The 15,461-nt window shown below is 47.1% G+C and overlaps 7 protein-coding genes and 2 non-coding genes; 6 read left to right on the top strand and 3 right to left on the bottom strand.

Moving 5' to 3' along the window:
• The first annotated feature begins 160 nt into the window (after positions 1 to 160).
• On the top strand, positions 161 to 1,802 carry CNAG_06507 (hypothetical protein). XM_012197969.1 has 4 exons: positions 161 to 894; positions 968 to 1,118; positions 1,182 to 1,310; positions 1,364 to 1,802. The coding sequence occupies exons 1-4, from the start codon at positions 887 to 889 to the stop codon at positions 1,730 to 1,732; spliced, it is 657 nt and encodes a 218-aa protein (XP_012053359.1). The 5' UTR covers positions 161 to 886; the 3' UTR covers positions 1,733 to 1,802.
• A 338-nt stretch (positions 1,803 to 2,140) lies between these two features.
• On the top strand, positions 2,141 to 3,597 carry CNAG_06506 (hypothetical protein). Its single transcript, XM_012197968.1, has 6 exons — positions 2,141 to 2,193; positions 2,247 to 2,299; positions 2,416 to 2,440; positions 2,497 to 2,891; positions 2,950 to 3,057; positions 3,156 to 3,597. The coding sequence occupies exons 1-6, from the start codon at positions 2,187 to 2,189 to the stop codon at positions 3,486 to 3,488; spliced, it is 921 nt and encodes a 306-aa protein (XP_012053358.1). The 5' UTR covers positions 2,141 to 2,186; the 3' UTR covers positions 3,489 to 3,597.
• CNAG_06505 (hypothetical protein) lies at positions 3,477 to 5,360 on the bottom strand. XM_012198142.1 has 6 exons: positions 4,960 to 5,360; positions 4,718 to 4,906; positions 4,459 to 4,647; positions 4,105 to 4,380; positions 3,689 to 4,052; positions 3,477 to 3,638 (listed from the first exon to the last, which is right to left on the bottom strand). Exons 1-6 carry the CDS (start codon positions 5,289 to 5,291, stop codon positions 3,561 to 3,563), a joined length of 1,428 nt encoding a protein of 475 aa, XP_012053532.1. The 5' UTR covers positions 5,292 to 5,360; the 3' UTR covers positions 3,477 to 3,560.
• Positions 5,361 to 5,437: 77 nt separating this feature from the next.
• CNAG_13140 lies at positions 5,438 to 6,320 on the top strand. XR_001046368.1 has 3 exons: positions 5,438 to 5,571; positions 5,620 to 5,777; positions 5,830 to 6,320. It is a non-coding gene; the product is annotated as a hypothetical RNA (non-coding RNA).
• Positions 5,990 to 7,101, bottom strand: CNAG_06504 (hypothetical protein; the record flags this gene model as incomplete). The annotated part of the gene is made up of 4 exons (XM_012198141.1): positions 5,990 to 6,309; positions 6,434 to 6,491; positions 6,555 to 6,732; positions 6,800 to 7,101. The coding sequence occupies 4 exons, from the start codon at positions 7,099 to 7,101 to the stop codon at positions 5,990 to 5,992; spliced, it is 858 nt and encodes a 285-aa protein (XP_012053531.1).
• CNAG_13139 lies at positions 6,351 to 6,714 on the top strand. XR_001046367.1 has 2 exons: positions 6,351 to 6,511; positions 6,581 to 6,714. It is a non-coding gene; the product is annotated as a hypothetical RNA (non-coding RNA).
• Positions 7,102 to 8,446: 1,345 nt separating the features above from the next.
• Positions 8,447 to 10,728, top strand: CNAG_06503. Of its 2 annotated transcripts, XM_012198140.1 has the most exons (9): positions 8,447 to 8,583; positions 8,632 to 8,654; positions 8,703 to 8,767; positions 8,821 to 8,922; positions 8,974 to 9,522; positions 9,594 to 9,877; positions 9,926 to 10,101; positions 10,155 to 10,226; positions 10,286 to 10,728. In XM_012198140.1, exons 1-9 carry the CDS (start codon positions 8,480 to 8,482, stop codon positions 10,633 to 10,635), a joined length of 1,725 nt encoding a protein of 574 aa, XP_012053530.1. In that variant the 5' UTR covers positions 8,447 to 8,479; the 3' UTR covers positions 10,636 to 10,728. The 2 variants fall into 2 exon arrangements, with proteins under 2 accessions (XP_012053530.1, XP_012053529.1); XM_012198139.1 differs by having other exon boundaries at positions 10,155 to 10,728.
• Positions 8,910 to 12,644, bottom strand: CNAG_06502 (solute carrier family 25 (mitochondrial carnitine/acylcarnitine transporter), member 20/29). XM_012198138.1 has 11 exons: positions 11,988 to 12,644; positions 11,921 to 11,941; positions 11,772 to 11,870; positions 11,563 to 11,721; positions 11,386 to 11,511; positions 11,290 to 11,335; positions 10,916 to 11,239; positions 10,260 to 10,864; positions 9,931 to 10,194; positions 9,475 to 9,856; positions 8,910 to 9,412 (listed from the first exon to the last, which is right to left on the bottom strand). Exons 1-8 carry the CDS (start codon positions 12,102 to 12,104, stop codon positions 10,836 to 10,838), a joined length of 921 nt encoding a protein of 306 aa, XP_012053528.1. The 5' UTR covers positions 12,105 to 12,644; the 3' UTR covers positions 8,910 to 9,412; positions 9,475 to 9,856; positions 9,931 to 10,194; positions 10,260 to 10,835.
• CNAG_06501 (1,3-beta-glucanosyltransferase) lies at positions 12,605 to 15,269 on the top strand. XM_012197967.1 has 12 exons: positions 12,605 to 12,644; positions 12,701 to 12,965; positions 13,026 to 13,084; positions 13,143 to 13,160; positions 13,210 to 13,371; positions 13,460 to 13,635; positions 13,684 to 13,845; positions 13,893 to 14,004; positions 14,051 to 14,197; positions 14,239 to 14,493; positions 14,544 to 14,746; positions 14,800 to 15,269. Exons 2-12 carry the CDS (start codon positions 12,840 to 12,842, stop codon positions 15,075 to 15,077), a joined length of 1,698 nt encoding a protein of 565 aa, XP_012053357.1. The 5' UTR covers positions 12,605 to 12,644; positions 12,701 to 12,839; the 3' UTR covers positions 15,078 to 15,269.
• Positions 15,270 to 15,461: the final 192 nt, after the last annotated feature.

Below are 15,461 nucleotides of genomic sequence, written 5' to 3'. Positions count from 1 at the left end.
GAAAAAGAGGAACAGCGTCATACGTCATAGGTCATCGCTTTTGGCCACGGAGTTTCGGCGATTAGAGAGTGGCATTTTTGTCATGGGGTGGTCGACAGAACGTTGGGCAAAAAGGGGTAATAGTAGAGGCATTGTTGGCCGTCGGGTGTACACCCAAGGCGGCGGTTTGTACGTATACTTACTACTTGTCATGCGTGTTCCACTTTCAGTGGCGTTTTACATAGTTGCGGTCAGAGCCAGAATATCATTGATTATCCATCACGATCCCAACAAACATATTTACAAGTCTTTGACCAATGTCTCAACAGAACACAGGTTTCCATCACTTCCTTGGCAACCGCGACTTTCCCTTTCCACTAGACTTAAAAACAAGTGTCCCTGAAAGTAGACCATTTAGAACCTTTGCTATGTACCTGCTGCCTGGACTGTTGTTAGCACCCTCCCATCTACAAGCACAATGATGAGGGGTTAATACCATCATACTCCTTCCTCGCTCAACCAACAAGGACGAACGATGGAACGGTAAGCATGGCATCAAAGTATCCACTCGCTTTACATCCATCGAAGCTAGAAGGCAAAACATACAACAAACTCGCTCTCGCGAGCCAACGTACCCTAAATTCGAAAGAAGCTTCGGTTGATTACCTGATAAACCAGTACCGTAGTGCAAATCCGCGCCTGAATTATCGAAATATCAAAGTAAAGGCAGAGAAGAAACTATTTGGCTGCTTGGTAAGACACATTCGTCTGCTGCTTCGTAAGGCGCATTTGGCTGCTTGGTAAGATGACATCCAGTCTTATCACGTAACGATTGATCCACCGTGCCGGCTTCCTCGGCGTCCCCGTTGGTTGTCTTAGTCAGCGTGCGGCTCAAAATGAACCCAATATGGTCCGGTGAATGTAGTTTGCTATTACTCTTCTGGGGGATGGTATGACCTGTAAAAGCTAATCAGGGAGCTCACTGCAGCATCCTCGGCGTAACCTACGAAAGTGTCAATAAGAGCTTCTGGAAAATTCGCCACGAACTTTCGGAGGAGGTTAAGAACTCTAATGTAACAGTGCCCACTATCAAAGTGGGGGATGTGTACATCACAAACACTTGGGAGATTGCCGAGTGGGTGAGTTATCTAACCTTTCAAAACATAGGTCGACGTCTGGCGATATCGACTAATTCTAAACAGCTCGATGGAAAGTACGGTCTCAACAAGACGCCCTTTCCATCAGAAGGAGAAAAGACTCATGCAAAGTTCTTTGAGCTCTGGAGCAACAAAACTGTAGCAGCTGAGATTATGCCTTTCGTCGCGTCTACCGTAGGCTTCACCACTTCGCTTCGTTCAGTCAATCATCTCTGACAGAGATATAGGCTTATAGGATGCTTGATTCTGACTCTGCCAAGTACTGCTTACGCACCCAATTCGGCGATGACGAATCTATTCTCGACCAGATGACTGCCAACTTGCAAAACCCATCGTTTGTATCGGAGCAGTGGGCCATTTTTCGTAACCGTCTCCTTTCTGTTGAATCTCTTCTTAAATCCCATGATGAAGCTAGCAAGCAACTCTTCATCCATGGCGCATCGGCTACTCATGCAGATTCGACTTTGTTTGGATGGTATGCCATTTCGAGGGTCAATGAGGGCTGGAGAGAAGGATGGGAGCATGAGGAGTTACCTTATGTGAAGCGATGGACGGAAAACATGGTGAAGATCGTTGGGGAGTCTGAATTAATCTAGTTTTTAAGGTCAATCAGGAATGGACAAAGTTTTTAATGGCTTCAACGCCAATGTACATCATTTAGATCGGCTTATTAGGTTGTTATTGCTGAACCCTTTTTTAAGATCGAAGCCCTCTGGGAGGTCTTACGCTGCAAGCCACTCATTCCATCTATCTATTACTGTTCCAGACAGGAACGTATTGGCAACAAAATTGAGGTATCCTATTAACAATCGGTTTTTTTTTCAACTCTTCACCACAACCATCATATACCTAATATCATATGCGTCTTTTTGAATGAATGACGATGACCACCACCGTCAATCAACACTTCTTTCGTTCTTGTGACTTCGGACATCACCGCTTCCGTTCTCCGATCACCACCATAATAATAATCATCGCAAACCACTTCGTTTATTTCCCAACAATACCATCAACCGATCCTTAACAAAAATTCCAGCTCACCCGCTGACCATGCAAGGTGAGCTCCATGATCAAAAGGCAATACTCGACGAATATTAATCCATTCCCAAGGCATTGTACATTACTCTGATGACTCCTCACCAGAGGCACGAGCTGGTCCATCCGTAAGTCGCCTGCTGCAAATAAAGCTGGACACTTGATCACGCTCCGCCCCTTTCCCTTTCTGTTCTTCTTCCCTTGGGGTTACTTCTTTCACTGTTCTTTGGGTTATAAAACTTAGCGGCTTAGACAAGAAGGATTGACAGGTACGTTCCATTCGCCCCTTTTTTTCTTTTGGACTTTGTCTAAATCTACATGACAGCCTCACCGGTAGTAAAACACGGCCCATCAACAAGAAACAGAACCTCTTCGGGAGTCGTATTTAATGAGGTTCCTTCAGCTCCTTCAGCGGACCGCAGGCCAATCAAACGTCAACGTCAATCACCACCGGCACTACCATTAGCATCCGCTCGCGTACATCCATCTAATCATCTTTTACCCCAAAATCTCACGCATACCGCCCAATCCGAATTGCCAGAATCCGAAAGAGGCGCAGCAAAAGGTGTCAATAATTCCATTCTGGATAGGGCGCGTGAACAAGGTATGAGCGATGATGAAATCTTGAGAATGGTGATCACCCCGGCGGAGGTCGAAGGTGACGAAGACTGGGGTATCCCCCCTGAAGTCGATCCGACGGAGTGTGACCCCAGGCTGAAGGTGATTGATCCTTTCCTGATTAGTTTTATTCTATGTGCACTGCTGATATAAATGAAAGGCTAAAGTGGAACGTTTCCTCAAGCTCAAATATACCCAAGGAGAACATATCAACACTCGGCTTTTATCTTCTTCTGCATTTGCCAACCCTCATATATACACTAAACTTGTAAGGCCTCTTTTCCCTCTTCCCATCAGTATCCAACATCCGACGTCCAATATGTTCAACGTATCATGCTGACAAACCATAAACACTACTTAAAACAGGTTGAATTCGTCTCCATCGACGAACGAGCCACTGCATTTCCTTCCACCGGCTGGATCACTCGTCGTGAACTCGAATCTACCATTCCCACATATGGCCCGGCCGCACTCTCAGCTGAGCAGAAACGTAAAGAAGAAGCTGTAAAAGCTACACAAGTACCAGGCGCGAGGAAAGAGATTGGGTTTGCGAAAGCGAGATACTCCGACGATGGACGTAAAAGGGATCATCATCATGATCGAGAGGGGAGGAAGGGAGACAGACACAGGGATTGGGAAAGGGAGAGGTACAGAGAAAAGGGGGAGAGGCACAAGGAGCGAAGGAAGGACAGACGATGAACTCCTTTAAGAATGCATTATGTTGGGCTCCAATAGCACCGGGAAAATACATCTCTACTGTTATAGAGCAATTTACCAAAATTGAGTAAAATCGGGATGTATACCATCCCTCGATCGTAGGAGTACAATATTAGACGAAGTCATTGAAAACTTAATGTCATTAGTATTACCACCCAAAATAGGTCTGTAATTTTACTCACTCCGTTGCCCACAAACACGCCCGCTCTTCTCGCTATCTCCATATCAACCGCTACTCCCACTTCCCTCTCATTCCATCCCCCCCATACATCCTCCCTCCCTACCCATACATGATCCCATGCCTCACTCTCTAGCCACATCCTCAACTTTGCTATCCACTCATCATTCGCGTCGGTAAGGATGTATACCGATTTCAAGAGAGGATGGTTCTTACGCATCCGGCGAGCACGTGCGATTATGTCCAAAGTGTCAGGAAGACATTTGGTGCGGTAAAGACCCATTCGGCTAGCAGGCACCATGTCGGATGGAGGGGGGACGTTTTCGTTGCCTGGTAAATGGGGGAGTTTGTTAAATGATACAAAAGGGCTAAGCATGGGAGGTCAGTATCTAGGGTTTTGGAGGAATGGATAGGATATACGCAATAGTCTCCCCTTTCCCTTCACAAACTCTCTCCCAATCTTCTCCCCTCCTTATATGCAGCGCCAAAACATGTTTCCACATCGTACTTTCAATCTCATTCTCGCTCTTCACATTTGCCGCAGTCGCGAGGTTATAAGGTTTATGTTGTGGTGCAAGTGTTGTCATATGGTCATTGAGGATGGAGAGAACTCGGAAGGAGAATGAAAAATGTTTCATGGCGGGAGACTGGACGAAGGAATCATATAGATCAAGAGGTGCTTTGGAATTAAAGAAACTAACCACGGAGCGGGGTTAGCTTTTGTTGAGGTCGGACGACCAGGACCGAATCAAGGGGAACAGAGATAGAACGCACTCATTGTTAAAAGGCTCGCCAATGATTCTTACACACTTCTCGTCGCTTCCAGCGAGGATCACTTGCAGCTGATGTATTCTCGCTTGTCCATCATCTTGTAAATCTATATCGCCATCGGGATTGGATTCCGAACGGATAGTGTATACTTTTTCTTTGGATGGTGAACATTGACTACGGTAGTACCATGATCTGCAGCGGGTCGAGTCAGCTAATTGAGTCTATCGTCTTTGTCAGTCACAAAGGGTGTGCGTAAACTGACGGAACAGCACGCGGGGTATTGTAGAGCGTCTCAAAACCCGAAACAACAGTGGAGATGAATGCTGATAGAGGTATTTTTGCTGACCTCCAGGGCCATCGTCTAGGGTTAAAAGGGAGAAACGTCTGATCCTCATAGTACGGTTCAAATGATAATGATCTATTGCTAAGCACAGCTATATGATGTTGTAATCTATCGTCGTTATCAACTGTGGCTGTGCTTCTCCCCATGTCATATAGACTTACAATACACGCTGTAACTGATGATTGAATCCAGTCCCTTTTGGGATATCGAACAGCACCATCCTCCCCGTTTTCCCTATCTCATCCACTGCACTCTTTTCCCACGCCCATTCTTCATCATAGCTCGGAGGGAAAGGCGGACTTGGATGCCATGTAAACAGGAACACAAAACCTATGATGAGTAGGGCAATCTTGAAGTGCGGCCGGCGCGAGATGCCAATGAGTGACGATGATCGAGTAAAAAGAGCGATGGGGGGGATGGCAGCCATGTTCGGCAAGTCTGCAGAGTCGAAGGCGATGGGTTCTCCCAGAGGATTCGGGAGGGTGACTCTCATGTTGTATGAGTAATGAACTGACGAGAAAATAAGCGATTGAGACAAATATTAGTCCAACGTAAGTTGTTCGGATGCTGAGAACAAGAGTTACGGCAGTTACGCTCCGGAGCCTATGTACTATTCCCACGCCATTCATTGTGATGATACTAGCAATAACACCACTCCCATACCTCAATCATCCACAATTCTTCTTTCCCATGGAAGTACAACCTATTTCCGCCAGTATTCAGTTTTTGTTTGCACCACATGTCTCTATATGAAACTTCGCAAGCCTCCATGAGTAGTAAACATCATGTTGTTCCCAGGGTTCGACTAAGAGGTACCCTAGGAGCAAAAAGAAGAGGATGATCATGATGTCGACATTGATTATCAACATGGTCTTCAGTAGATTGGCATAACCGGTGGCACTCTACCACTCATGAAGGATCTACAGAGTGTGCTAGGGTGTGATTAGATTTCCCCCTCTGTGATACTTGAATTTTGCAAGTAAGTTTTAGGAGGATCATGTCGACACACGCTAACGACGATGAACATGCAGTAAGCATGTCAATAACGTGAAGATTTAATGAAAAAGATTGGGAAGAGATCAAGGAAGACACGGTCTTGGGTGTTTCACACGGTAAACATGCATTATAGCCTTTACTTAATATTTTAACACCCAGTACAACGAATACAAACACCTTCTGCTAATAATTCGATTACTCCCAAATAGCCACAAGCCTCACTTCAATACTCTCCCTCGGCCTTACCATTTCCTCTGGCACCCCCTCTTCATCGTGATCCACCTGCGCTGCCGAATGCCCACAGTACAACACCTCCCCACTCTTCCCTTGATCTGAATCGTAACACTTCAGCAAGATGGCTTCATCCGGCATCTGATGTCGTATATATGCCCATTGCTGGCAGGGCGAGTAGTGCAAGTCATGACCAAAGCCGAACATGGAGGCGTGGGTGGAGATGTCGGCGGGGGAGAGGGTTGTGGGGTCGAGCATTGCGAGGGGAGCGTTTGTCACGGGTCCTGTGGAGAAGGGGAAAGGGAAGAGAGGGGGGGGGGGGGAGGAAATTAATTTGAGGAGGATGCTGAAAGGAAAGGTAATGGAGGCTTACCAGAAAGGGGACGCCAAAGTTAATGATTTGCACACGCTTAAAGGTCGATGCATCTTGACCTGCCGCTTTTCCACAAAGCTTAAACCCCCAATCCTAGCGCGGTGATTTTAGCTGTAAGCCTGAAGCTAGAAAGCTAAATCCCGAAGTGTCACTTACCGCGTTCTGATCGACATGTGCTGTAGCAGCGATGGGCTGGATTCGAGTGGTTGGGATAAAACCCTTTTCGGGTGCTTGTTGTTTTGTTACTGTTTTGAGGTCGGTATCCGTTGTGTTTTTCCGACAGACACTGTTCCATGCAATTACTCGATCGGCTCCTACGGTGTTTTGCAGCAGTCTTCAATCGTCGGTCAATACCACAGTCAACACGACAATAATAGAAGGCGGGTGGAATGAAGACTCACTGGGCACTCTCCTCCAGATAATTTGCAGTGCCTTCTTCACTAGGTATCCCATCCAAAAACTGGCTTTCATGCTTAAAAACCGCGTATCCCCTCATCTTCAATTGTTCATGAGGGTGGGGATGTTTCTCAACGGGTTTATCAAGCTCTTCACAAAGGTTGATCATAACCCGGATGAATTCGTTGGGCTTTGAGCGGGAGGGATCGTATGTGAGGTAGACGGACTCGTCGTGGTTGAGTCGAGAGCCGGGGAGGGAGAAGCCGATGATGGCTGTGAGCTGAGAGGGGAAAGTGCGGGCCGGCATCGTTTAATGATCGACCGGTTTGTTTCCTGGCTTCTAAAAGAGAAGAAGGGTGAGAGGGGAAGAGAATGCGAAGAGTTTGATATATAACCTTATGGGTAATGCTTTGCATACTGACAATACAGCGCTTATTGCAACGAATCTCCCAGTTCCTCTTTCTAGAAAGCGGTCGGAAATCTCAACGAATACAGCAGATGCAAATGGACCAGGAGGCAGAGATAGACAACAAAGGGGATCCGGTCAGATAGGAATTCACGGTTTAATGATACCATCCACGGTATCAGCTGATTTTGCCTGATTCAGGACAAAGGTAAGGAGTTCTCACAATTCGTCAACTCGGGTGTGGCCGAAGACGAGTCTTGACTTGACTGGCCCCTGAGCTTGAATGCGATGGAGGAGAGCCGATAAGATAGGACAAGACGAATTGTATAGTGGTGGGAGATAGAGGAGGAGATGTCAGCGTTCACCCTTCTCCATCTAATCTGAATCATCTGATAAAATACATGAGTGATTGGAATAAACTTTGCTACTTCTCTAACTTCGGCCTGGTGTCGGTCTTGAGCCCAAAATGCAATGACAGACTTTGCCGACGGGAAGATTCCGCTCTTGATAACAAGGCTAAGCTCGGCGAATGTGAACATCCAACATTTAAGGAAAACTGTCCAATGACAGTGACTCATAGTGATGGTACAGCTAGGTGCCGGAGTGCGCAACTTAACTCGGTAATCCTCCCCCCCCAATCACAGACCTCTGCCCTATCACCCTTTTCCTTGCTCCGACCACGCCGTATCAGCCTATCAAGAGTGATCTTACACACCATTTCCTGATGCCAAGCTTTGGCGAATGTGGACGGGCATAGTAGAGTTCCGGTGTATCTAAAATGGCCGAGGTATGAGTGAAAGACGAGTGCGGAAATAGACAATGGCTTCGTTCTTATCTCTCAGTATCGGCAGGTCCGTCAAATTTCAGGGTCAGTTTATGCCTGAGTGGGTATTTAATGATTCTCTTTCTATGCAAATGGCCTAGGCTAAGAAGGCTTTGCTTCCATGTCGTGTTAAAATAAGTCTCTGCATTTCCATTTCCATGCTTATCATAAGGCACTCCTGGCCATCCGGGAAACAGGGAATTTATCTTCAATGTCGCTATGTCGACAGGAGGCAGAATCAGCCCCCAGAGTCTGGAATGAGAGCAAGGAGTAATAAGGGACCCCAGCATGAGAAAAGGACTCGCAATAGTGGATGTTTGTATTCGGTTGTCAATGGCAATTGAGCCCCGGATAAGCCATTACTGACTATTACTTTAAAGCTGCCAATTTGTTCTTTCAGATACTTCTCCCAGTTGGAGTTTTTTGATAACCTCAAACCGGTTCTTAGCCAGCACAATGCCTATACGACTAAGGATGCCCAAGTTGGTGGTGGAAGGCTCAAAAGGCAGAGAGGCTGCGCTTGAAAATGATGATCTTCTGCCCATTCCATTGGAGAGAAGGTGAGTCGGAATTACTCTTCTAAGGCTGATCGCTGAATAACCCCGAAGAACTTGGAATTTCACCACTTTCTGTTAGTCCATTACTTCGTTCTCGTTTCTGTATATTCACACTCGTTGAGCAATATTCTGGTTCTCGGCTGTTGGAACGGTTGCCAACTGGTTGAGCGGAGGCACATTCTTGTCCGTAAGTCTCCCATCGGGGATCATGTGGACCAGAGCTTGACGAACGTCAATCAGTACGGCATCACTGTCTGGGATGGTATCCTTTGCAACTTTTTCGGATATCTCCTCATCTCCTTCTTCATGGTCATCAATGGTTGCGCCGGTTCTGTCTATCACGTTAATGCATCCCTTTATACTTCCTTTACCAACCTGCTGACAATCCCACAGATCGGTTTCCCTGTTTATTGTCGATCTTCATTTGGCGTCTTTGGTTCATTTTGGCCTGTGTTCAATCGTGCTCTCTCAGCATGTGTCTGGAACGGCGTCAACACCGTCACCGGCGGTCAATGTATCTACATCTTCCTCCACTCTATCTTTCCTTCCATTGCTCATCTCCCCAATCACATGCCCTCCACCTCGGGTATGACCTCTGCCCAGATGTGCGGCTTCTTTCTCTTCTGGTTCTTCACCGGCTGCGCACTCTTTCTCTCCGTTCCCAAATGGAAGATCCTCATCCATGCCAAGCTCATCGCCTACTTCCTCAGTTGCGTGGGCATGCTCGCTCTCGCGCTCACCACCAGCAAAGGTGTAGGAAACACTTTGACAGCTGGACCTACAGCTCATGGAAGTGAGAGAGCATGGTTGATTGTGAGGTTCACTTTGCTCTCTGCGGCGGGGTGTTCAACATTTGCGAGTAATGCGAGTGATTGGCAGCGAAATGCTACCCACAAGAGGGATCCCATTTTCGGTCAGATCTTTGGCTTCCCAATGTCCAACGTACGTCGCTTTCTTCTCACTCTTTCCCCTGCCTCTTTTCCTTTTCGACTTCAGTTAAACCCTACTTCTAGTTTATCACCACCCTCTGCGGTCTCATCGTCGCCGCTTCCTCCGAAAAAGCATACGGCACCCTCATCTGGAATCCACTCACCTACCTTGATCGTATTCTGACGGAAAATTACGTTGCCAAAACCCGAGCGGGCACTGCAATCATCTCTATCGGTTTTGCTTATTCTGCGCTCTTTTCTTGTGTGTTTGAGAATGTGTTGCCGGCGGGTAATGATATCAGCTCTTTGGCGCCCAAATATTTGTCAATGAAGAGGGCGTTTGCGATCTGTATGATTATAACTGTGGTGTAAGTTTTTTTCTCTTTAAAGTATAATCCGCTCAGATGGGTGTAAAGCTTACTCTTTCTCAAGTATCTCCTTGGGTCGGCGGGTATCTTCGTCACATTCATCTCGTCATACCAGATCTTCCTCTTCAGTATTGTTGGCGTTCTTCTCGTTGATTACTACGTCGTCTCAAAGGGTCGACTTGACCTTACTTGGATGTATACTGCAGACAAGAAAGGTCCTTACTGTATGTTACTCTCGTTTGAATAAAGGCCGCCCGAAGCTTAATAAAATGTGTAGACTATACCTTCGGTATCAACTGGAGGGCAATATTTGCTTACTGTATCGGCGCTGGCGTCAATTTTGCCGGCTGTAAATATTTCATTTAATCCAAGAACAACACACCTAAATCTGACTGACTTGGATTCCAGTCCTCAACAACATGGGTGTAAAAGGTTTCTCCACCGGTGTTATCCGTTCATTCTACTTCGCATTCATAACCACCGGCTGCGCCTCTGGGCTCTCTTACTACCTCCTCGCTAAATTTTTCCCTCAAGAGAATTACAGACGTTTCAAAGGGCTCAGATTCCGTGAATGGACAGAAGAAGAGGTCGAGCTTTATGTACAGAGTGCACCGTGGAGGATTTTGGGGACAGCCCCACCAAAAGTGGGGGAGGATGGAGTGCCTATCATGCCTGGAAATAGGAGAAGTTCGGAAGATGTGGAAGATATGGGTGAGAAGAAGGTCGGTACCACTCAAACCACTATTCTCGAGGTGTAAGCGTCCTACGCCTGGTGGTCTCCAAAAAGCGGACTTTAATGTCCAAGAGTTTTATTTGAATTATTCTTATAGAGGTTTATCCGAAGTGGTGTTATAGGCCTTCATAGCCATTTGGTTGTCAACGTGCGTTATTTCGGAGTTGGGATTAATGAGTTGTCGGTTTACGGGGTATGCATTCTATAGTGTTTGAGGTATAAATATTACAAAAGGTCGTGATTGATGATGTATTCTAAACATAAAGTCAGTGTTTTGCCTGGCATTGACATCTTGAAAGGCTTACCCCTAGCAACTTCATAAGCGGCAAAGGTAGCACCGGCAGCGGGCACAGCCCTAACAAGAGACGGCCCAATGCCACGGAACAATGAGCTCACACCACCTTCCTTGACGATCGCGCTCATCTCCCTTGCGACGTAACCTCCGCTCAACCACCCTCCCTTACTTGGTGGAAGCTTCGCCATCTGTACTCGAGACTTGACGACGTCGAGAGGGTAACAGGCAAGCCAATAGGTGACACCGCCGATGGCACCCGATGCGAGGAGAGTCCAGATAGGGAGATTGTTAGGAGCGTAATGCTTGGCAAACCAACGCTTGCTGTATTCATAGCCTATCTGGAGTGAGACTGACTGATAGCCAATACGGGTTATTTCGACTTACCAGCATAGAAACCCGCGTAGGCAGGAATTTCTCGAATGACGGTGACCTGTCATGCGTCAGTTTTTGCATTATTGATTAAAGGAAACGAATGCTTACCCAGTATCCTCGCATGATACCATTTCGCAATCCATACTCCTTCCACATGTCACCGACAACCCGCCCAAGCCTCTTATCGTCCTTTCCGCCGTACTGTCCTTGCATCTTAATCTTGAACATCTCAACCTAAACATAGAGATAAGAGAAGCACTGGATGTGGATGCCATGTCGGCTTACGGGAGAGGCCAAAACAGCGTTGGCGGCACCGGCCATAGCGCCAGCAGCGGCAACTTGAGCAATGGAAAGGTCGGGATAGGGAGAGACGATACGGCGAGCGGTGCCGTAAGCGGTAAAAAGAAGAGAGTTGACAGCGGCTACACCGAGAAGAGGTGACATCTGGAGGTTTCATAAGCAATGATAATATTGTGAACAGGGATCATACGTACCATACCCTTGTATAACGCCAAAAAGCCCTCATTTCTCACGGTAACCTTGAAGATGTCCCAGGTGTTCTTGAACTGCCCTTTAGGTGCGGTTTGTGCTCGCTTGGTGGGTTGTTAGGTCTTCCTTGTCACCTCAGCACTGTAATACTCACAGTTTTCAGGGTGTCAAGGGGCTACGAGGCGTCAACACAACGTTCGCGGCCTTCGACTCAAACTTACTTGACCGGTCAAGACTTGAGAAGCACCTCCGAAACTGCCAGAGAGAAGTTCAATAGCAACATCATTCCTCTTCTTGGGTGGTTGAGAATACTCAGATATGGGAGTAATTTCAGACATGGCTGCGGAATAAGGATTATAAGAATGCAGATAAAGGAGAGGAGCGAGGTTTATATTTTGTCTATATCAGCCGATTCGAAGATTGGCGAACTGGTATGAGGTTGACAAGGACACTCCGTAACGGAGTAAACGGAATCTCCGTCGATGTCCCTATTTTCCCGCTCTCAATCTTGTCCTACTTATGTAAACTCGACACAAGGCCGTCGACGACGAACATGCGCCGGTCTTCAATGAGGTCCGAAGATCCACCTGGATTGGGAAGGGAGCTATAAAAGTGTAGGAATGCTTGGGCGGTTATTATGAGTATGTACTGGTACAGTACCCCAGGGTAAGAATGTGCCCGTAGGTGGCTTTACTTAAATAAATAATAATTCCGATCACTTGCCACAGAGACTGAGGGCTGTGCAGCTCGATAGTCGAAAGTCGTCGGCTTTATCCCATGAAGACGTCACGTTGTGGCCTGAAAGCCATCTCTTTTATGCTTACCATGTAACTGACGATTACTGCTTCGTGTCTCCGCTGATGGTCTGATCTATCAAGGTAAGGAATTAAGCATCGCATAATAAATAACTGCTTGATCCTTTTGCTTTTATTAGTATGTGGAGTCCCACGGATGTGCCTGAACGTCACGTGATGGCGACGAGTTCCTAGAGACAAACACAGCCTTCTCTTGTCTTCGTAGGCATTTCTACTTCAATTCTCTTTTTATTCTTTTCCAATCCCAGCCCTCTTCCCATGATGCGCCTCTTCCCATTAGCCCTCGTCGGGGTGCAGCTCCTCACCATGACTGCTGCCCTTCCTAACATCACAAGGACCGGAAAGTACCTCTACGACGAGTCCGGCAATAGGTTCTATATTAAGGTCGGTACTCGTCATCTCTCTGTCGACGGTGAATTCTCTGTCTCTGACGTTGTTAAATAGGGTGTGGCGTACCAGCCTGAAGGAGAATTAGCGGCTAGCTCAGATTCCAACTCTGCTAAGTGAGTATTTCGTGTTTGCTCTCTTATAATGTCTGGTTGACGTTGACCGTCCATCTAGCGGCGGCTTCCCAGAACCGTAGGTCCGCACATGTGGTGTGAACTGCCCAGCTGACGCGTTGATGAAGCTCATCATTCCACGACCCACTCTCGTCACCGCAAAACTGCACAAGGGACTTGCCGTACCTTCAGCAACTCGGTGTCAATGCGGTCAGAGTGTATAGTGTCAACTCTAGTCTGAATCATGACGACTGTATGAAGATGCTCAATGATGCTGGTATCTACGTGCTGTAAGTATGACTTTATTTGCGTGATGTGTGGGTCGAAGCACCGAGGTTTAAGTACCATATATGAGCGTCAGCTGACTCACCATGGCAGGCTGGATCTTTCCTTACCACTCAACGGAAGTATCGATCGCTCAAGTCCCTCATGGTCGACGAATCTCCTCAACGAGTACATAGAGACTATTGACGCTTTCAAAAACTATGAAAATGTTCTCGGTTACAACGTTGGAAATGAAGTAATTAACCTCGCATCCAACACCAATGCTGCTCGTGCGTCCATCGTTCCATTCTCTTTGAAGTTTGACTGACAGAAAGTAGCCTTTGTCAAAGCTGCTGCTCGTGACATCAAAGCGTACTTGAAGTCTGTCGGATCTTCTGCCCTCGTTGGATACGCCGCCGTCGATGGCGAGCCGGATTTCAGAAATTCTCTGGCCGAGTATTTGACTTGCGGAGGAGATAGCATTGCAGTCGACCTTTACGGTTAGTAGCCTTGGGTATTATGTTACTCTTTTAACTGATATGGACAGGTCTCAATAACTATGAGTGGTGTGGTAATCAAAACATCAACTCGTCGAACTGGAATACCATCACCGAGGGGTTCAGTGATTTGCCTGTTGCCACCTACATGTCCGAGTTCGGGTTGGTAACGTTTTATGCTCTATGACTGGGCTGACATCTTGTTCAGCTGTATTACCAGTCCCCCTCGTCTTTGGACTGAAGTTGCCGCTCTATTTGCTTCCCCCGTCTCAGATGTCTTTAGCGGTGGTGTCGCCTTCTCCTATTTTCCTACTTCCGATAACTACGGCATGGTCACCATCTCTGGCAACGACACGTAAGTCACTTATGTCATTATTATGCGCTGACTGTCTTTAGTGTAACCGTATCGGACGACTTTACCCGTCTCGCTACCCAGTACAACTCTACTTCTCCACCCAATTCTCCCACTAAATCATCTGTCACGGCCAATGAAACCGACTGCCCTGCTGAGTCTGACTCGCTCCTTGCCAGTTCTACCCTCCCGCCAACTCCCAATGAGAGTGTCTGTAACTGCATCAACGAAAACTCATTATCATGCAAGGTGAAACAGTCAAGCGCCAACTCGCCCGAGATTGTTGGCGCTCTTCTCGAGTGGGTTTCGATCGATATGCGGAATAAAACCTATACTGATTGCAACATAGCTACGCTTGCTCTCTCCTTGGCTCCACCGACTCTTCCGCTTCATGCGACCCTATCGCCGGTAATGGCACTTCTGGTACTTATGGCCAATTGTCTTTCTGCTCTCCGGCTATTAAGCTCTCCTACGTCATGTCAACTTACTACCAGATCAATCCAGAGGATACCAGCTGTGACTTTGCTGGCAACGCATCGTTGAGCGCGAACCGTACGTAACGTCTCCCTATAGGTGATGCCATTTATTAACAACTTACTTTTTAGGACCAAACACTGTCCAGGACGCCAACGCGGCCGCAAGCAGTTGTCTCGCCGCCGAACCTAGTGGTGGCGTATTCACACCCACCGCCCCTGGTAATGGCGCAGCCACAGCCACTTCTACCGGCACCGCGTCTGGTTCTACCTCTTCGGGCGCCTCCACTTCTGATTCATCCGCTTCTACGTCTGGGGACATCAAGTCGATCACTGTCGTCGGTGGTTTGTTGACGGCGGTTGTAGGTATTGTTGGAGCTATGGTTGGCGGAAGCGCAATTTTGCTATGATAATCATCAACGCCTTCATCTTGTAATTCGCATCTATAATGGACAATTTTCTTTTATGAGACGTGGTATTTGTAGCACCTTTTCGGTTAAAACGTTTAGGCAAATAATATCCTATTGATGATCAAATCTTCACATGCAGTGTATCACTCCATGTATTGACTTGCAACTGTGTTATGGAACCGGTTTACCACACTTTTACTGCATGCGCAGAGTCAAAGGAAGTGCGGAAAATGAATGCGAAAACTGACGATCCGATAAAAGTCCGTTCTCTGCACATTGGTCAACGACAGATTCAATGTATATGCATTTCATTTTCATTCTATCCACCTTGCCCCTTTGAGCCCTCGAAAGAAAAGTTTAAAAGCAGGCTGTCGAGACGGATCG

This window comes from Cryptococcus neoformans, chromosome 13 (assembly GCF_000149245.1).
Source record: "Cryptococcus neoformans var. grubii H99 chromosome 13, complete sequence".
NCBI classification, from domain to species: domain Eukaryota; kingdom Fungi; phylum Basidiomycota; class Tremellomycetes; order Tremellales; family Cryptococcaceae; genus Cryptococcus; species Cryptococcus neoformans.
The sequence above is the reverse complement of the archived record's forward strand: the minus strand, read 5'-3'. Positions and strand labels throughout refer to the sequence as shown.